At 36.9% G+C, this 22,189-nt stretch overlaps 1 protein-coding gene across 2 annotated transcripts; it reads left to right on the forward strand.

The window, feature by feature from the left end:
• Positions 1-1,125: 1,125 nt before the first annotated feature.
• Positions 1,126-18,771, forward strand: LOC111401556 (protein ROOT HAIR DEFECTIVE 3-like). 2 transcript variants are annotated; one of them, XM_023029342.1, is made up of 23 exons: positions 1,126-1,309; positions 2,429-2,578; positions 2,812-2,878; positions 2,958-3,060; positions 3,708-3,778; positions 4,073-4,136; positions 4,213-4,278; positions 4,418-4,465; positions 4,575-4,637; positions 4,820-4,876; positions 5,041-5,199; positions 5,282-5,350; positions 5,464-5,555; positions 6,310-6,388; positions 7,873-8,038; positions 8,410-8,534; positions 8,877-9,139; positions 9,254-9,350; positions 9,437-9,592; positions 17,340-17,444; positions 17,700-17,794; positions 17,984-18,080; positions 18,237-18,771. In XM_023029342.1, the coding sequence occupies exons 1-23, from the start codon at positions 1,306-1,308 to the stop codon at positions 18,465-18,467; spliced, it is 2,427 nt and encodes an 808-aa protein (XP_022885110.1). In that variant the 5' UTR covers positions 1,126-1,305; the 3' UTR covers positions 18,468-18,771. The 2 variants fall into 2 exon arrangements, with proteins under 2 accessions (XP_022885110.1, XP_022885111.1); XM_023029343.1 differs by lacking the exons at positions 1,126-1,309; positions 2,429-2,578; positions 3,708-3,778.
• Positions 18,772-22,189: the final 3,418 nt, after the last annotated feature.

Genomic DNA, 22,189 nt, shown 5'->3' on the forward strand with positions numbered 1-22,189 from the left:
TTATTGAGAATTGTCAATTAAATGTGTTTGATTGATATACTTTTCTATCCGATAAATGTGAAAATTTTATATCTTTTGATATTTGTTTGATTTTGTTTTTCATGAAAATTATTTACTAAAGAGATATAATTTGTTACAATTGTGTATAAAATTTGTTTTTATTGCCAAAATTTTTTTAAAAATAAAATAAAAAACAAGTTGAAAATTACTTTCCCACCAAACCCAAAGGAAAACAATTTCCTTAAAAACCAAGAAAGAGGGTCACGTGGCCCCCTTATGACACATTCCAATTGTCAAAGATGAGGGCGTTTGAAGGCTGGCAGATCAGAGGTCGTGAGTTCGATTCCTGAAGGGTTTTTGGAAGGCAAATATTCTCCTGGAAGGCAGGATTTATCTTGGAAGGCAGGAGCTCTACTGGAAGGCAATGTGCAAAGATGTGGAAACGACTTGCTTGACACTTTGGCAGATCAGTTGGGGGGTTTTGAGCACTAGCCAGTTTGGGGCACAACTTGCAGTTTAACCTGTCTGCAGCTTGAGGGGCCAAGGTGTAGACTCCAGAATTTAGTCAATGTAAAGTGGATACCTGGACATCATAAAAAGAAAAAAAGAAAAAAAAGAAAAAGGGTCACGTGGGGGCAAGGTGAAAACCAAATTCCATGGAAAATGTTGTCCATCAAACAAGACAAAATGGATGGAAAATGAAATTTAAATTCCAATTTCCATAGAACTGGCTTGTATCAAACGGGCCATAATTTCTTAGATGTTGGGGATTGGCCCCCATTTTGTGAAAATGAAAGTGGATGGAATAATATTTTTTTAAAAATGAGTGGTTAAAAAAGAAGGATAAATTTTCGATTTACGTGTAATATTATTTTATGGAAGATTGTGTGACTAAAAATAAAAGAAATAAAAATAAAATATGATGAAATTGAAATTAATGAAGGTCAAAATGGGGCAAAGCTTGGACAAATTTAGGATAGGACCGTCGCTTTGCTCGAGAGTTGAAGACGAATCTTGCAATTTATAGAATTATGAATTTTAAGTATGAAAGATTAAAATTTCAATAAACCCTTCTATCCGTCTCTCTGCTGCTTCATCCTTTTTGACTATTTCTTTTCTTGATCATTGTCGGACAGTAAATCCCGCCTTTTAAAGACACCGAAAAGAAGAGACAGTACACGACATTACCTCACCTACTCGAGATCTTCTGCTCCAAGTTCCAAAATTCAGTAATCTCCAATCTCTGGTCCTCCAAAAATCGCCATCTTTCATTGAACTGTTTCAGTTCTGAATCTTCTGATACATATGGGTATGCCTGCTATCCATTTGAACATTAATACTTCTGTTAATTCATTTTATCGAAAAAACCTCTTATTTAATGATTTCTTTGTTATCTATGAGAAATGATTGACTAGGGCTGAGTAAATTTATTTTTTTATATTGCGTATTTGCTTGTATTTTTATTGTCATACGGGCTACTACGTACATTTCCTGTATTTTGGTTCTTAAGTGCTTTGCATTATTGGTAACTATTTATGTTTAAGCAGTGGTTTGCGCTTTGAAATTGGGTACATTGGGATTGATTCTGGGATTTGGGTTTTATTGGGTTGGATTTTGATACTAGTGTGATTGAATTTGAATTTGATATGATGGCGTAATTACTGTTTTCTTGGCTCTTATCTTCTGGTTTTAACTGGATTGGAGCTCATGCATGTTGTTTGCTAAGAGACTTCAAGACTTGGTTGCTAAGAGTCTTGTAAATGAACTTGTTTTTTATTATATTGGAACCTGACAAATTGGTGGAGAAGAATTGACAATGAATCGTGTTTTTACTTAATTCAACTAATCTTATTTCTTTACTTTATTCAGTTAGGGCTAGTTCCTTAATTATTTTTAAAAATTTAAATTGAATAAATCATTTCAATCCAATTTATTCACTATTCTCCATGTGTTTTGATAGTGTCAAAACACTTTTACTGAGAACCATTGAAACTTTCCTTATTTTTCGATTATATAATGGATTTGACGAGCTCGAAGAGTTATCTTCTTTTCTTTTCCATTGCTGGGTTGAAACAGTTTATTCACTACTGTTTGAAAAATAACTTAAGAGACTAGCCTTAACTGGATATAATATTTGCAGAAGCCCAGTCGAGCAAATGCCATTCTATTTTCAAATTTTCTCCACCGTTATTTGGGTGTCAAGATAAAAAAAATTCTTATTCTACTAGGTAATCAGAAGCAATTTTTTGATTCTCCCACCGTGAGACGTTTCCTTTATTCTTGTTATGACTGGTTGTTGAGCATACTCTAGTGTGCTATAGCAAACTCAGATGCCCACAACGCATTTAATTGGTTTCTGAAGTTAAGATTCTGTTCTAATAACACTACAGTTCTTGCTAATACAATTGCTGTACATTTATTTATCCAGATAAAAGCGACAGTTGTTGTTCAACTCACCTTATAGATGGGGACGGAAATTTCAATGTTGCTGGACTGGATAAGTTCATGAAGGAAGTTAAACTTGCAGAATGCGGGCTTTCTTATGCCGTAGTTTCCATCATGGGTCCTCAGAGTAGTGGTATGAACTTTTAGTAGTAAAGATATTTCTTTATCTCTTTTCTTCATCAGTTCAGAATATGTCAATTTTGGGAGGCTTTATTAGGAATTTATGAATTTTTACACTGCTAAGATCCTTTTTTACATCTAGTACAGTTCAAAGATTCCTGTCCACTTACAGGTTGTCATAATAATCTTGCTTTTTTTTGTCTTCTCACTTTAAACTGATATAATTGCGTTACATGACATCGACAGGGAAGAGTACATTGTTAAATCACCTGTTTGGTACTAATTTTAGGGAGATGGATACTTTTAAGGGGAGGTACGTTAATTAAAATCCCTTTTGTTACATCTCTTGTTTGTTTTTCGATAAAACTAAAACAGTACCTGAATTCCATCAGGTCTCAAACCACTAAAGGTATTTGGTTGGCGCAATGTGTTGGCATTGAACCTTGCACTCTTGTAATGGATTTAGAGGGCACCGATGGAAGAGAACGAGGAGAGGTACAAACGAAGCAACTTTTACTTGACACTTCATTTTTTATTGTAATTTGCTTATTATGGTTATTATCACTATAATATATGTTTAAAGACTCGTTATTCTAAAACTGCTAGTATACTTATGGTGCTTATTTTCTCCAGCCATCTATGCTATGTTTTGTTTCGTTTCTGCACAGTTTTCATTCCAAATAGCTAAGAGATTTTGGAAACGTACATTTTCTATCTTTCTTGCCATAAAGACTTACCGATTATGGACGTTGTTTTTCGAGCTGCTGATACCGCCATACCAACATTTGGGAGCTTATTGAATAATATGAATTTGTACTATATTGCCCTCTCTTGTTACGACCTTTGATAACATGATTTTGTACTGTATGCTTATTCTCTTGCCATGATCTTTTATGGTGCAAATATGACGAGATTATGTTTCTGGGATCAAATGGAGTTTCCTCTACATATATTGCCTGGGCTTTCTTATTGTACGTCTTAGTTTCCTTAGAAATTCCAGCCTGTCTAAGAATGCATATTAGTTCTTTAAATATTCTTTTGTTTATTCAATTATGTTATTTTATATCAAGGGATCTGGAGAAGTAGACAAATATGCTGTTAGTAGAACCTTGTTCTTTTCTAATCTTTTTGCTCCTTTTCAGGATGATACTGCATTTGAAAAGCAGAGTGCCTTGTTTGCCCTAGCTGTATCAGATATAGTGCTAATAAACATGTAAGATTGTTGCATTGCATTAAAAATGGTTTGGATATCATTTAACACTTAAATTGAGTTATTTGGGATAGTTATAGCAGATATAGGGTGGAACCACATCACACGATTGTATGTTTGAAGGAGTGATTGTTATAGGTATTTAGGTGTGATTATTGTAAGGATTTGAAAAGAACGTGACTCATCGTATTAGTGTTGGTTGAATGGAAATGCATATTATATGATTGGCTGTGATCCATGAGATTATTGTTTATTTGAGATTGTCAAGCTATTTATATTCCTTGGAAAATATTTTAGGTGGTGTCATGACATTGGCCGTGAGCAGGCTGCAAATAAGCCTCTTTTAAAAACTGTATTCCAGGTAACTCTTGCACCTGTTCTCTTCCAGCATATAATTCGGATGCAATGCTTTACTTATTTATAATTATGATGAACAGGTCATGATGAGATTATTTAGTCCACGCAAAACAACTTTGATGTTTGTTATACGTGATAAAACAAGGGTATGCTCAACCCATTCCTTTCTCAGTTGATGTTTCCTTTAAATGTACTTCGGAAATTTAAAATTTTTAGGGTTATATGGTTCCATGAATTAAGAATATGTTATGCTGGAGCATTTTGTTTTTTCTTGACATGTTATAGACGCCTTTGGAAAACCTGGAACCTGTTTTAAGAGAAGACATTCAGAAGGTACATCATATGTGATATTTTACCGTATTATGAACGAGTCCAACTGTAGTTGGGTTCTGAGCTTCTCTCTCTCTCTCCCCCCTTCCTTCCTCTACCTCTACTTTTGAAGATATGGGATGCAGTTCCTAAGCCGAGTGCGCACAAGGAAACTCCATTAAGCGAATTCTTTAATGTAAGATGCCGATGTCTTGTTGATTTAGCTCTGTTAAGATATTTTTGGTTATGTTTGAAAGGTGCTTTTTGAGCTATAGCTATTTTCAAAAAAAGTGCTTTAAGCACCTTCTAAGCTTAGCTAAACATTCTCTAAGTTTGTGTTCTGTTCTACCTGATATTTATCTAATGGATGAATTGCAGGTTAAAGTTACTGCTCTTTCTAGTTATGAAGAGAGGGAAGAACAATTCAAAGAGCAGGTTAATTCCATGTTTGAATACTTTAAAGTGATTTTTATGTTTGTTCATGTGAATGCTTTGGCTTCTTTCTTTGCCATTTGTACCTTTTGTGAACTGTTTTTTAGAATGTTGCTCCTGCGATTGTTAGGGATCTAAGATTTTGTTACCGGCTTTTTTTAATGAAGGTAGCGATCCTAAGACAGAGGTTCTTTCATTCTATTGCACCTGGTGGGCTTGCGGGGGATAGGCGAGCTGTAGTTCCTGCTTCTGGCTTTTCATTTAGCGCGCAAGAAATTTGGAAGATCATCAAGGAGAACAAGGACCTTGACCTGCCTGCTCACAAAGTCATCATCTGAACATCTACCCTGATGTCATAATAAACTGTTTAGACAGTTCATCACTGATGCATTTGCTTATCTATTGCAGGTCATGGTTGCCACTGTACGTTGTGAAGAGATCACGAATGAGAAGTTTTCTTCTTTTATTGCAAATGAGGTACCTTTTCTTATTTTAAAGTTTTGTTTGATTTGTAATATTGTATGTATTACATCTGCACATGCAATCCAAACATCATAAAACATCAAATTTAATTTGATTACATTATATAGGAATGGCATCAGCTGGAAGATGCTGTACAATCTCGACTGATGCCAAGCTTTGGGAGGAAGCTCAGCTCAATTCTTGATGTCTGTCTAACGGAGTAAGTTGATAATTGCCCGCACTTATGTTCTACTTGAAGCTCTGTGACAATTATTTTTTAACGTAGTATTGCCCATATATGTTTTGGGACCCTGAGAGCATTACAATTTGCCAAAGAGCTTATTATTACTTCGAATCTTCCAAACTTCTGCGAGCATGAAATTGTTAGACTCTGCTGCAGTTAAGTAGAGACTAGATCTTCAAAACACTGCCAAAATATTTCCTTTGATCAGCGTGCTCCTACTTGGGAAGTCAATATCTCCAGTTACAGACTACTTCTGATCGTTCACTGTGGTAGATTTACCTGGACTTTATGGTTGATAATTAATGGTGTGAGTGGATTTGAAGGACAATGTGTCTGAGCTGGTCAGTTTGGCAAATCACTAGAAAACTAGGCTGGAGGAGGGCTGAAGCATATATAATTCTCAACTAAAATTTAAGTGAATTTTGGTTTGTTTTAAATTAGGATACATGAAATTACAAGTGAAATTCTTTATAATAGGTGGAAGTTTGTATATTTTTCGCATACTGTCTAGATAGCTATGATGCCGTCTTTGTAAGTAAGCATGGCCCTGTTTATTGATCAAAATTTTCGTTGACATTGAAGATTTTGGCAAACTGATTTTATAGCAGGATATTCCATTTGCTGCATCTTAATAATGTAGTATAGCTTTAAGTGTACGCACTCTTTCAAGGGTAGCTGCTTCTACTTTTTTGAGATGTTCTCATACATATGTTTCATCTTTCTAAACTAGATATGATGTAGAGACGACCTATTTTGATGAAGGTGTTCGATCTTCAAAGCGGAAACAGTTAGAAGAGAAATTGCTGCAAGTAATGCTTCTTTAATTCACCCTTGAAGTTGTACACGTATGGAAAAAGATGCGTATCTTTATTTTATATAAAAATGTAGATAGAGTAATGGCAAATACATCCTGAACTAAAAATTTATCAGTTCTCTCTCATTGGAGATTCATGTTTTTTTCAATATCTAATCTTCCTTTGGCTTTCATTCTTGACACGATATTATATTTCACTCAGATTCTGTGTGTAGACCAGACAGAAACCACGAGTAAATAATGAGTGCTAGTTTTAACCATTGTTTAACATCTAGAATGAGCAAACTTCCTGATGGAATGGTGAATCTGATAAGTGCATTTTGCTGTCACATGTGCCTGATGACGTTTTTGGTCTTTTCTAAGTTTTGACTTTGTTTTTGATAGCATAAACCCACCACACTTTTCTCTATATGTATCCACCTACCTCTATCTGTGAGAGAACACTTCTTTCAGCTTTCAGGACCCAAAGGTGAAGCATCAAATAAGTTCTATGCACTGATATTGAGAAATGAACATTTTGATGTGGTTGCCGGTAGCCTTGAGCATGGTTCGGTTCTAAAGAGAAACGAATTGACCTAGGATTTTTGGGTATTTAGTAAATGGAACCGTCGGGTCCAAATTTAATTGTGAAATTGAAATGGTTTGGTTCGATTTCGTACCATAATTACATTTTTTAACATTTACAACAACATTACATTAATTAACCAATGACATGTTCAATCTTGACTCTTACAAAATTAGATAGTCCAATTAGAAATATACAAATAAAAATTTGTCTGATAAGATCCATTTACTAATGTATATAAATTATCGAAAAGTAAATAATAACGCTAAAACATCACTGATCTTGAGGAACAAAGATGAAGTCGTGACTTGTGAGAGGGAAGCAGCTGAAAATGAGAGTAATAGCTTAACTTAAATGGCAGAATGAGGGAATGTTAGGTGAACTGTGAAGTGAAATTGGGCTTAATTGAAATTGTAGGAAAAATATTTTGGGTTCAAGTTGGGCTTGGTCCTTGAAGCCTTGGGCACTTATTAGTCACTTAATTAGTTAATTGGAAAATTTACTTAGAAAAATTAAAATAATTTGGCTTATTCAATATAAAAAATTAAAAAAAATAGAGTGATTCGGTTATTCGATTCTTAGTTTAAAATAAAAAACCGAACCATCTAGAACCAAACTAAGCTTGTCGGTTCTCAATTCTAACAACTATTCGGGCATTTAACCTAAGAAGAACCAAACCTAATGGAACCTCTTGGTTCGATTAGGTTTGGGCCCATCTTAGTTCGGGAGTTTTGTTCGGCCCTAATTGCTGGTTCACATAAGAAATAACACACACACGATGCATCATTAAGGTGGGGTTTTTTGGTCTTTCATGGTTGTATATAAACCTAATAAGAGTTGATGTAGGATCTGACTTTAGATTTTCAGTTATTTTGATTTTTCCTCAAGTTCATTTTTGGGTTTTGGCATATTAGCTTGTCCAACCGGCTTATCAATCCATGCTGGGACACATTAGATCTGGCACTCTGGATAGATTTAAAGATGCATTTGATGATGCCTTGAATGGGGGAAAGGGATTTGCTATGGCTGCTCGTGATTGCTCCAAACATTTCATGTCAGAGTTTGATGATGGTTCTGCAGGTACAATATCTGATGTTTATCATGCCATCTATATTTACATGGTGAGAGGGGTTGAGCATGTTATCACATGTATTTCATCGATACTTAGAATGGAATTCCCAAGAAGAGCTCTGAAAAGGCAAAGGGGATGCAGATTTAAATTTGAATTGCTTCAACCATTAACATAGTATATTTTTTATTTAGCTGAATGGTACATTTTTCATTAGAAAAGTAATTTTAGCCTGTAGCTTCTTCTTCTAGATGATCTTAGTGGACGTTTTTAAGTATGATAGAAGGCTTGATTGAAGGTTCAATAGCTTATAATTGCAGAGCGTGGTATCCCATAAAAACTAACTCTTCTCTATAGTACTGATTAACTTGTTATTTTTCAGAAGTATACATTGACCAGGCAAATTGGGACTCGTCCAGAGTAAGGGAAAAACTTCATCGAGATATGGATGCACATGTTGTGGCAGTTCGCATAGCCAAGCTATCTGAACTTACAACTATGTATGAGGTATGAAATCTTGTGATGTTGCAACTTTGCAACTGTTGACTCTAGTAATTATAGATTCAACAGTTTGAATCTCCTTTATGTATGTCTGAAATCCATGGATTTATTGCATTATTATTGATGTATGAAATTTGCAAGTGCAAGGATGTATCCCTATGATATATTGCCTTGATTTCGTCAAATTTGAGGCAGTTATAGCTAGCAACAGACTTGTTAGCAAAACAGAGCTGGTTATCTTTGCTAGACCTTAATTTGAGTTATAACTGTGGTGCAATAAAATGGTTTACTTAATTTTATAGCCATGCAATCCTGTCTAGTATTTCACTGATATGATTTCTTATGCAGTCAAAATTGAATGAAGCATTGTCTGGCCCTGTTGAGGCTTTATTAGATGGAGCCAGTGATGATACATGGCCTGCAATAAGGAAACTTCTCCAACGTGAGACTGAAAATGCCGTTGCTGGGTTTTCTACTGCTCTCTCTGGTTTTGAAATGGATGAAGAAACCCAAGATAAAATGCTTCTAAGGTTGAAGGAGCATGCAAGAGCATTGGTTGAAGCAAAGGCGAAAGAAGAGGCTGGAAGGGTTTTGATTCGCATGAAGGACAGGTACTTGCTAAATGTTTTCAATTCAAGACCTAGTTATCATTAACATAACGTTTTTTTTTTTTTTTTGGGATTCTACTTGTGCGAATTGGGAACTGACCGGTCAATTATTTATAGGTTCACAACAATATTTAGCCATGATTCTGATTCAATGCCACGGGTCTGGACCGGGAAGGAAGATATTCGGGCCATCAACAAAACTGCTCGATCTGCTGTATGATATTTTCCACCTAGATCTTTGGTGGGATTATTTATTTCTCGATTGAATTATACTTCTAACAATATCTTTTCTTTTCTTAGTCTTTGAAGCTACTATCTGTTATGGCTGCAATCCGTTTGGATGACAAAGCTGACCCTGTTGAGAATAAATTGAACCTTGCTTTTTTGGATTCCAAGGCTGGTTCTACCAATAAAAGCAGTTCAATGGACGCTCTTGCATCAAGCACTTGGGATGAGGTAGTCATTTTAATGGTTCATTTCTTGACTTATTTTTTGATGTTGGTGAAATAACACTAAACTGCACTAAATACTGATCTTTGTTAAATTCTCATCCTAAAAAATACAGACATTTGAAGGGAAAACTGGTAAACTGTTTCTCATGGGTGTTTCAAAAGCCTTGTTTCTATTTTGACATGAACTAACTTAGCCCTCGTTTGGCCCCCATTTTGGAGAAATGAAAATGGGTGGAATAGTGTTTTTTTGAAAAATGAGTGGTTGGAAAAGAAGGAAAAATTTTCGATTTACGTGTAATATTATTTTATGGAAGAATGTATAGTTGAAAAGAGAAGAAAGAAAAATGAAATGTAATAGAATTGAATTAATGGGGGCCAAACGGGAGCTTAGTTTCAGTGCCTGGATGATTTAGAAATAACTTAGTTATGATTCATCTATGTAACTATATGATGAGGACATCGGACGTGACATCGGACGTTTACTTCTTTTATTTAAGCTTTATATATTTTTGCACTATTATTTAAAATTTGGACTTGTATGGGCTCGGGCCCAATCTCGTTAGAGTTGCTTTACTATTTAAACCTATTTTGCATTGTAATTTTCAGTTGATGATAAATGAATAATATTTTGGTGGCTTATGGCGCTTTTCTCTCTTCCTGTTTTCTTTCTTCCCTTCTGTTGAATTCCCATCCCTTTCTTCTCTCTAATTCCCCCTCCCCATAAATCTATTCTAATTTTGCAATTAACTGTCCCGTTGGTGCTGCATCAAATTTGATATCAGAACCGAACCTTGGGTAATTTCTTTTCTTTAATCCAAAAATTTCTTCCTATTTCCTTCCCAAAATCTATTGGAACAGCACAAACTAGAAGAATTTTCGTGAAGGCAGCAGTTTTTTTTCTCTTCTTCAATTTTCAATCTTGGTTAAAAAAATAAAAAATAAAAAAATAAAAAAAATTACTGTTTCACGGTTATTGTTCACGCCAAAATTAAAAAAAAAAAAAAAAAAAGAAGCTGCGGGGCAAATTTAATTCTGCGTCAACTTAATCTGCTGCAACATTTTCAAATTAAAGTTGCTGTTTCAACCCTAGATGTGTTTTCAATTCCTACCAAGCCTAATAGCAAACAGCTTACCTCTCAATATATAGCCAACCAGCAGCCCATTAATTACATTCCACCCATATTATAGTACTGGGCCCATATAACCTAATTCCTTCCTACATAAAGAAGCCCAAACTATCCAACCTAATTGCAACAAATCTCCAAGCCCGATAAATACCAACCCGGTCCAACTCTTTATCATTTTCAATCTAATCCAAAACCCAAACATCTTCCCGTAGCCGCTACAGAAACCGACCTCTCCATCGACGCCGCGCACACTACCCGGCGTTTTGTCTTCTACCCACATCACCGCCCAGCACCGCTACACCCACTGCGTCTCTGTCAGCAACACAACCCAAGTTCATACAAAATAGCCCACTACCTACAATTTCCCTTCACACAGAAACCCGATTGAGGTCGCCGCCACCGTCTTCATTCTCAGTAGTCCACTACGTATACACATAAAATCCAAATTACAACTAACAAATTTAATACCAATAGTTCAAGGCCCATTACCACGTAACGAGCCCCTGATCTAACTGTTGCAATCAACCTCCAGTGGTTCCAGTCACAGCCATCTCCCGACTGTCGCTGCTGAAACCAGTCCTTTGTTGACGCAACACCACTATCGTCCATACACACAAATACCACAGTGACTGCAGACAAGGAAGCCCAGTTTTGAGTTGCCGAATGTAGGGACTAGTTTTACATTACCGAGGCATCATCTTCAAAATACCCCAACCACCATCGGATTCAAGAGGTAGCTGTCAACCAGATTCAGAGAAGTCAGAGACAATTTCTTGTGCCCTAGATTGTTGAGTACTATTGTCACAATTCAAGAGGAGCGAGTTCTTAATTGGAAGATAACTGAAATGGCGGGAAGAACATAAACATTCGTGGAGTCCCACTCATTGGCAATTCCAACCAACTGAACTTAGGGAGTCACTGCTCCTATCTATTTTTAGTTGACACTACTGCTTTATTTAGAATTGTATCAGTTAATTCTTTGTGTTGCTAATACTTTAGTAATTTGAGCCTTAAACCTACTTGATTGGAATTTGCGAACTAACTCCCATTGTTCACCCGTTTACCCCACGTAACTAGGCCTATCATTTGTACCTTTGCTTTTTATTTTATTCGCATTATTATTATTAACTTGCTAAGAATCGGACTTTACGTAATCCCATTTTTAACAAACAAATAATAATAATAATAATAGAATATCATATTGTTAATCTACTGTTCGCACTAGTTGTTTGTTGATCTCTATAGTGCACTTCACTTAGCTAGTGCTATTGTGTATGCAATTGCGTAGTGGTCGTGTTACTGCTTCTAGTGCTAGTACCCTTGCCATGGACCCTTCCTATATTGAAGCCCTCACCCGAAGTTGGCACAATTACAAAATCAATTAACGGCTGTCCAAACTGAGGTAGCCGCTACTCGTGAGGAGAATAGAGCCCTAACCGCTAGGTTGAACACTCTTGACCCAATCCTACATTCAACTGAAGCTGAAAACTCTGAGGCTTCCATTAATAGACCCCATCGTCGTCCACAAGGCAGTTGACACCACGCCAGACATGATCGTAGGGAAGGAAATTAGGCTTGTGGGCGTGAGCGGGAATATCACCGTCATGGTACACTATCTCCCCCTCGCCACGAGGAATGCCTCTTTCGAAATATTAAGTTAGACGTCCCTACATTTGATAGTTGTCTAGATCCTAGTGTATTCAATCAATGGGTTAGAGATATGGATCGTTTCTTTGCCTGGTGGGGTCCCGGAAGATCGGAGGGTACAATTTGCCAGTTTGAAATTAACTGGCACCGCTCAACTCTTTTGGGAAAGTGTTGAGGACCTTCTGGAGAGGTGTCATGCTCCCCCTGTTGGGAGTTGGGATGAAATGAAGTGTCGCCTTCAAGAAAAATATTTACCTCAATCTTACAGGGGTAACTTGCTGGATCAATGGAACGCACTTACGCAAGATAGTCGACCTGTGACTGAATACGTTGCTCAGTTTGATGAGTTTCGAATGAGATGTCAAGTCGTTGAGGATGAGGTCATGACCTTGAGTAGGTTTAGGCAAGGTTTAAGGGATGATCTTAGACGTGAGCTTGTCCTTAGAGGCGTCACCACTCTTGACCACGCCTACTTTTTCGTTCGGGATTACGAGTTAGTGACTAGGACACTGTATAGAAATCGTAGTGACTTCTGCACTGCAACCTCTTCTGCATCCACTCCATCCCTTAAATCTATTCTAGGACCTCCTCCTTCTAATACTACCCCCACATCGGGTAGCAAAGGTCGAGGTTCTGAGGTTTCAAGAACGTCCTCCCGTTTGCAATGCTTCAACTGTAAGGGTTTTTGGTCACATTTCTTCTAAGTGTCCTAGCCGAGCTCTAGTTATGGAAGAGCGTGAAGGTATAGTTGACGAACCACTAGAGGACCAGGTTTATGAGCCTAAGTTAGAAGAGTTTGATGACTTGGAGGATAGTGAAGATATCTTCTTAGGTTGTATTCAGGCTAGTCCCCTTATTCAACATACACCTAGAGTCGATGTCGTCCGTTGCACTCTTATCTAGCCTAGGGATGTTGATGATTGGCGTCGTCATGCCATCTTCCACACTTACATCAAGATTAATAACAAGGGTTGTAAAGTTATCGTAGATAGTGGCAGCTGCATTAATGCGGTTTCGATGGCTATTGTATCCCGTCTAGGGTTGAAGTCTGTTTCTCACCCTCAGCCATACAGCGTCTTTTGGGTTGATACCTCTTCTATAGCTGTCAAGGAGCCTTGTTTAGTCCCTATCCAGTTTCTCGAGTATAAGGACCATATATGGTGTGATGTCATTTCAATGGATGTCGGGTACATCATTTTGGGACGACCTTGGTTATTTGACCTAGATGTAACCATCTATGGTCGATCTAATTCCTGCTCCTTCGTGTTTAATGGAAAGAAGATTACCTTAACCCTCTACCCCCAAAGCTTGTTGGCCCACTGGAAATGAAGAAGAGTGTGGAACGAAAGGGATTGCATATCATTAGTCCTATGGAGTTTGAGCGTACACTTGTTGGTGACTCAATTGTGTTCGCTGTGGTGGTCATGGAGGTTTCATCCCACTCCACAATAGAGAGCCCTGTTGAAGTCCGGTCAATCCTCCAAGAGTTTCGAGATGTCTTTTCGGAGGACCTACCTGATCATCTACCTCCTCTATGGGATATTCAACATGCCATAGATTTCATCCCGGAGGCATCCCTTCCAAATTTGCCTCATTATAGGATGAATCCTACCGAGCACGCTGAACTTCAAAGGCAAGTGGATGACCTTCTTCACAAAGATTAATTCGTGAGAGCTTAAGCCCGTGTGCTGCCTCCGCCCTATTGACGTCCAAAAAGGATGGTTCTTGGAGGATGTGTGTGGATAATCGTGCGATCAATAGGATCATGGTGAAGTATCGTTTTTCCATTCCTAGACTTGACGATATGTTAGACATGATGGTTGGTGCCACAATCTTTTCGAAGATTGATCTGAAGAGTGGATATCATCAGATTCGAATTCGCCTAGGTGATGAGTGGAAGACTACGTTTAAAACGAAAGATGGTCTTTATGAATGGCTGGTCATGCCTTTTGGGCGAAGCAATGCGCCAAGTACCTTTATGCGGGTAATGACGCAAACTCTTTGACCTTTCATGAGTAAGTTTCTTGTTGTTTACTTTGATGATATCCTTATCTATAGTAAGACTAAGGAGCAACACCGTGACCACCTCACACAAGTTTGCTCTACCCTTCGTGCAACTAATCTGTATGCTAACATCAAGAAGTGCTTTTTCTTCACTGGTACAGTCGTTTTTTTGGGTTTCATTGTCTATTCGATAGGAGTATCTGCTGACCCCGCCAAAGTTCAAGCGATTATTGACTGCCCTGAGTCTAAAGTTATTCATGACGTCAGGAGCTTTCACGGTTTAGCTACATTTTACCGTCGTTTTATCAAGGGGTTTAGCACTATTATGGCGCTAATCACAGAGTGCATCAAGAAATGGAAGTTTCATTGGACACAAGAAGCGGCTAAGGCCTTTAAGTTGGTCAAGAAGCGAATGACGGAGGCTCCTGTCATGCGTCTTCCCGAATTTTCCAAAGTCTTTGAAGTTGAATGCGATGCCTCCGGGGTAGGTATAGGCGGAGTCTTGAGTTAGGATTGTCACCCTGTTGCCTACTTCAATGAGAAGTTAAATGAAGTCAAACAACAGTACTCGACTTATGATAAGGAACTTTATGCGGTGGTCCAGGCTATGCGCTATTGGCGCCACTATTTGTTGCCCTAGGAATTTGTTCTTTATTCGGACCACGAGGCCCTCCGTTACCTCAACTTCGAGAAAAGATTAAGCTCTAGGCATGGTCGATGGATTGAATATTTACAGACATATTCATTTGTTTTAAAACACAAGAAGGGTGTGGAGAACCAAGCAGCTGATGCTTTAAGTTGTTGTGTCTCCCTTTTGTCAATCATAAGTGTCAAGGTCATCGATTTTGAAAGACTTAAAGAGGACTACGAGGCATGTCCCGATTTTAAGGATATCTTTCTCGATTTGCAAAAGGGACAATCACACACCACAGATAGCTTCCGACTTGAGGAGGGTTATTTCTTTCGAGCCAATAAATTGTGCATCCCTCGAATTTCAGTGCGAGATTTCATCGTGTGGGAAATTCATGCGGGAGGGTTAGCTGGTCATTTTGAACGTGATAAGACCATAGAGAAAGTTGAACGTCAATTCTATTGGCCTAGCTTGAAGAAAGACGTGGCTAAGATTGTTAGTACTTGTAACACCTGTCAATTGAGTAAATAGAAGAAGCAGAACACAGGCTTATACACCCCTCTTCCCGTCCCCAATTGTTCTTGGCAAGATGTTAGTATGGATTTTGTATTAGGCCTTTCACGCACCCCAAAGAAATATGATTCTATTTTTGTGGTTATCGTCCGTTTTTCGAAAATGGCTCATTTTATCCCCTGTAGCAAAACCTCAGACGCGTCTAAGGTGGCTATGTTGTTCTTTAATGAGATTGTTAAATTGTATAGGCTTCCTAAGACTATTGTGTCCGATAGGGATGTTCGTTTCACTAGCCATTTTTGGAGGACTTTGTGGCAAAAGATGGGTACCAAATTGAAATTTTCTACGGTCTACCACCCTCAGACTGACGGTCAAACTGAAGTTGTTAATCGAAATCTTGGTAACCTATTGCTTTGTCTGGTCCGGGAAAATCTTCGAAATTGGGATTTGATCCTCCCTGTAGCTCAAATTGCGTATAATAACTCCATAAATCGTTCATTAGGTATGAGTCCATTTGAAGCCATTTATGGGTACAAGCCTAGGAAACCGTTAGATCTCATCCCTTTGCCCCCGCAGGCTAGAGTGTCAGTGTGAGCCGAAGCATTTGCACAACATCTTCGTGATTTGCATATTGAGATCAATAAACAACTTGAAGCTAGTAATGCAAAATATAAACTACAAGCTGATTTACGTAAACGACATATTGAGTTTAATGTTGGGGATTACTTTATGGTCCGCATTAGGCCAGAGCGGCGTCTACATGGACCCGCCTCCAAATTGCAAGCTTGTAGTGCGGTCCTTTTAAAATTTTAAAGCAAGTTGGTCCAAATGCCTATGTTGTTGACATTCCACCACATCTTGGTTACCATTTTACTTTCAATGTTGAGGATCTAGTAGCTTATAAAGGTCATTTCATTCCCTCAGATGATCCTTTGTTTCCTCCTTTTGTGGACCTTGATCCCGACTATTTGGCCAATTCTAACCCACTACCACCTCTCACAGCGCACACAGATAAAATTGATGCTATTTTAGATGAAGAAACTGTGTTTACTAATGATGGAGAGGTTCAACGCTTCCTTATTCATTGGGTTGGTCGACCACATTCTGATTGTACATGGATCTCCAGAGAGACACTGCAGCAATTGAATCTAGATTTATTGGAGTTTTATCGGAGTCAGTAGGATTTTCCTTGGCCTAGATCGCCTCCCGTTCACCCAAGGGGAGTTGGTGAGGACACCAGGTTCAGATCTCGACTGACACATTTTTACAGACGTCGGAAGAAGTTTGCCCAACCACTCAACTTATGGTTGGGAGATTGATGACAGCCTATAGTGATATATCCACTCGACAGGGTCGAGTTTTCTTCCACCCTGGAAGAGTTGATGAGAACATCGAACGTTTACTTATTTTATTTAAGTTTTATTTATTTTTGGACTATTATTTAAAATTTGGATTTGTATGGGCTCGGGCCCAATCTCGTTAGGATTGTTTTACTATTTAAACCTATTTTGCATTGTAATTTTCAATTGATGATGAATGAATAATATTTTGGTGGCTTATGGCGCTTTTCTCTCTTCCTGTTTTCTTTCTTCCCTTATGTTGAATCCCCATCCCTTTCTTCTCTCTAATTCCCCCTCCCCATAGATCTATTCTAATTTTGCAATTAACTGTCCCGTTGGTGCTGCATCACTATATATAAAGTTCACATGATCCATTATTTTAATTATGTAACACAAGTCGAAGGTTGTTGGCAGCAAGTGCACATTTGTATGCACAGTTTATTCCACAGTGCATTAATACTTTTTCTGTGGTTGGATATTCCTATCCAGGTTCCTGCATCAAAAACTTTGATTACGCCAGTCCAGTGCAAATCCTTGTGGAGGCAGTTTAAGGCAGAGACTGAATACACTGTTACTCAAGCCATTGCTGCTCAGGCATGATCACACACAAAATACTTTTGAAAACTTTGTAACTTTTGGGTCGTAAATTTTACCTCCATTATCTCTGTTTGAACTTAACTTGTTTAGTATTTCTGTGAACATCATTATATCTAGTGCCGATCACAAAGAATTATGACTTTTGACAAACTCAAATAAATTTGGGACAAGGCTTAGTTTTGTTGAGTTGAGTATGATGGATAAAGAATTTGCTAATGAAAATTACTGATTCTTCATTTTTCTCAATTCTAGGAGGCTAGTAGGCGAAGTAACAACTGGTTACCACCTCCATGGGCAATAGTGGCGTTGGTTGTCTTGGGTTTCAATGAATTCATGACACTTTTGAGGTACTCTGCTGCATACTTATGGACTGTGTGTGTGAATATCTCCATTTATTTAAGTTTTTGGGCTTCCTTTTTTTTTTTTTTTTTTAAATTTTCTTTTTCCCTATCCGGGTACTCTTATCTGGTGACATTCTAGATTGAGACTTCTCTCATCCGCGCCATTTGGATTGCAATGCATTTTCATCTTTGCAGAAATCCCTTGTACTTGGGCATTATTTTCATTGCTTTTCTGCTCGTTAAAGCTCTATGGGTGCAACTAGACATCTCCAGTGAATTCCGCAATGGAGCTGTAAGTGTCTATTGTCTTGTTGCTAACCCCCTTATTATATTTTTCTTGCAACTACATTTAATTTTTGGTTGTAAATAGAAGTCAATAAGGCATACACTGATGATGGAACATTTTTAATTTGGAATTTTTGGTTTAATGGCTCTGTTTCCACTGCAGCTTCCTGGAATCCTCTCATTGTCGACCAAATTTCTTCCTACTGTCATGAACCTTCTTAGGAAACTAGCAGAGGAAGGTCAAAGACATGCAAACACCGACTCTCAGCAGAATGCTCCACAAGCTGCAAAGAGTCTGCAGAGTGTGGCACCATCTAGTGCTTCCTCTGAGGTGACCTCTTCCGAAAATGGAACTGAAAACTCGAGTCCTTCAGCACATCACAAATTGCAGTAGCAAGCAGTCAGTTAATAAGGCATCGACTCCAAGGAACGAATCTTGAAGGCATTCATATTTTTGTGTAGATTTGATATACTGGGGCCATGGTTTATGAAAAATGCCCCACCGATGTATAATTTATTTTAGATTATAATCCCCACCGTCAGGCGTTGATTGTATTTCGTCTGTGGTGTAACTTCAACCACCCCAATTCTCCCCTGTTTGTGATTATTTCAGTGCTTTCCATAAAATTTTGTATCATGAGCAGCGAAATACCACTGTATCTCAAGGACTATACAAATTTTATGTACCAGTTTATCAACTCTTTTCTACCATATAAATTAAGAAATTGGCTACTTAATCTCCTCTCGTCTCTTCACCTTGTTTGTTTTCATCGTCCCAATCTGGCCGAGTATGTTTGGTAAAGCTTTTTAAAGTTTATAAGCTGATTAAATATTATTTATATTCATTAACTCGGAATGATTTATAACTTTTATCTACATATTTCGTAAGACCCACAACTTATAATTTACAAAAAGCTTCGTTAAATGTTTTCTTCGTTTACTTTGGCCTCTGCTTCTCACTATTACTGCCACCTTTGCCACGGGCTCTTTCCTCGCATGGGACGAGCCTCTTGCAGTGATTTCTCAGCGTGTCGTATTGTTTAGAAGGATTTTTTTTTTGGCTTATCCAAGTATATTTATCAAAACAAATTAAAAGTAACTGTTTGTTCAAAAAATTAAAAGTAAATCTTTACTTACTTTCTCTCCATGTACTTAAAAATTGATTTTTATCGACTTAATCAAATATGCCATTGAAGTAGAACGCAACATTTCATTCTTATTGAATGGTTGGTTCCCAACCAGATTTGGACAACTACACCAATTGTAAGATGGCTCTTGGACTATGATCTTAATTAATTGTCAACCCATCTCATTATGTCAAATAATTGTGGGTCCTTAAAGTATGTAATGTAGGTCCATATTCATCCTTGTATTTTTGGTACCATGTCCCTTAATCTTTGTCTCTTCTTTAAAAATATATAGTTATCCCCCACCCATCAGAGTTATGCAATCCCCTTCATAGTTGTCTTGTTTGTCACATCATTATGGGACCAAATTTAAGTTATTACATTCAAACCATGAATTTTGAGTTGACTATATTAAATAACTAGTAATAGTCAATAATTAATTGCTGTCACAATTATATTCGAAAGATAATTTAGTTTCATCGTGCATATAATTATATAATGATGTGATTTATCACTTTCGTCTCATGTTATACCTTCTAAATTATATACCGTCAAATTAGCGGGAAATTATTTAGTTTGATGAAAAGTAAATTCGATCAACTGACTTGACTTCGGTAGAGTTCAAGTCAACAAGATAGTAATAAAAATTATTGAAGTAACACCATCTTGAGGTCAATCATTTTCGCCTATCTTAAACACCAATAACTTGATTGGTCATGTGAATTCTACAATTGAAAACTCTATTGCCTAGCTGATTTTATCGACTACTAGTAGGATTTACTCAATTTTTTCCCAATTGAAATACCAGAATGAGAAATAGTAGACAGAAAAGGACTACTCTATTTCTCATGGGACATGGCAATGTGTTAGGTGCACCATGTGAGATTTTCCTCTTAAATGCACAAACAAAACACAGAACTCGATGGTTCTTTTTCGTACCTAGGATGCTTAGATTGAGAAAGAAATTTATTTATTTATTTATTTATTTTTTGGGTTCAATTTTTGTGACCAACTTAAAATGCACAAGCAGTCTTATTCTAATTACTTAAAATTTTATGAGATTTTGTTGAGCATTTGTGCAAAAAAATTAATCTTTTAGATGTAAGTTGAAGCATGAAAGTAGACGTTGTTGAGAAAAATGTAGGAAAATCTGAAAACTTAATGAATTTCAAGGCACGAAAAACGTTATCTTTTAAGAGATGTTTCTCCCCTATCCAACGAAGTCACGACTGAGGTATGATAGAAAACCTCTCTCAAGATACAATAGAGGAGTTTGATTCAAATTGTGACTGTTTGATCAAATTAAGAAGACATTCAAAAAAGAACTAATGATGGCAAGAGAAAGAAAGAAGATTATTTTTAATGTGTCTTGCAAACGAGAATTTGCTCAGAATTTATAGAAATTGAGGCAACCGTTTGAATAGGTGTGTCCCTTAAAATGAAGAATACATCTATTGGAAGTAACTGTAAAAAACGAACAGACGCACCTATTCAAAGACTTTCGAAAATAAAATTCTCTTTATCATTCGGAAAACAAAAAATAAATATATGCAAAATGATGAAAAATATCTAGCAGACGTGTTAAACGTACCAATTAAAATGTTTGTGCTATGAGATTGCTTTATTTTATATTATTTTATTCATATTTTTTAACCCCTGATTTTGGTAGGTCCAGTGCTATACAGGTTGAATTAATTATGCTATTTATTTTTTGTATTTTTCTCGTCAGATTGGTTGGTAAGGATTTATATGTTAGAGGACATAGAAAATTTGGCGGGGAATTGAAAAGAAATGGCTGTGTGGTTTCATCTGAGTTTTCGACCGATTGACAACCACAAAGGCCATATCTATAGACATGTCAAGTAGTTTGTAGTTGGTCACGACTCATATTTTGTCACTCCATGCCAAACTTAATAAGGTTTACCTCAACCTACTCAAAAATAACTTCAAACTGCCTCCAGAGCCGTGCTTTGTTACACAAGTTACGAATTATTTAATATATATAGGAAAAAATCCTCATCAATGGCTAAAAGTTAGATATCGTTGTATATTTTTTAATTAAATAGGTTCATGTAGATCGCTCAACAATATGTAAACATATCAAGTTGCTAGAAAATGATTTGAATGAAGGAATTATAATCATTAAACTAAGGGGAAAAAAAGGAATTTATCTGCTTGTAAAGAAGCAATTATGCCAGAATTTCACTAGATGCTATCGTTGGTTTGCCTTATTTTTCTTTGCCATTGTCCAACAAAAATCCGTCAAGTGTATTCTAGCTAAATTCTGACATAATTTTTCTATACATATAGCAGGCTTGAAAAAACGATCTCATGTTCAAGAGAATTAAAAATTAATTGTCTTTAAATCTTTATATTACAAAACTTGCACGATGTCCCCATGCTAACATGAATTTGGAAACATAAATTAATGTCCCAATGCAAACTTTTTTCATTTTGTCAATGACCCACTTTGTGATTTTGAATGACAATATTAGTAAGAAAATATACCAATCATAAAGACGTAATCTGAAATATTTTGTACGTTAAATTAAACATAATGAACAAAATTAAGGAATAAAAATTTATAAATTGTTTAAAATCTTTAATACCGTAGAGTCCAGTCCAGTCCAGTCCAATCCACTATCCTTGACACGTCCATAATACTAACGACTGTGTGCTTATGATAATCAAACAAGAGGATTTATTTTTATGTTGGAAGCACTGTAAAGTAAATTCCAGCAACTTTTGATGTGCATTTGTCTCTATGGAAGTGATTGTGGGCAGGTCCCAATGTATTCAATGTAGATCCAGATCAAAGCCAAGGATGTCTTTTTTAAATCTGCAGGCATATTTTTAATATAAATCTTTAATAATTTTCATGTGGAACTTCAACTTGGAACACAACATAGAAGCATGGCCTTGACCTTACATTATTTATAGGAATTGTTTTTTTCTAGAATAAAAGAAATTAATTAAATCTCTAGCATGA

Source organism: Olea europaea, chromosome 10 (assembly GCF_002742605.1).
Source record: "Olea europaea var. sylvestris chromosome 10, O_europaea_v1, whole genome shotgun sequence".
NCBI lineage: Eukaryota > Viridiplantae > Streptophyta > Magnoliopsida > Lamiales > Oleaceae > Olea > Olea europaea.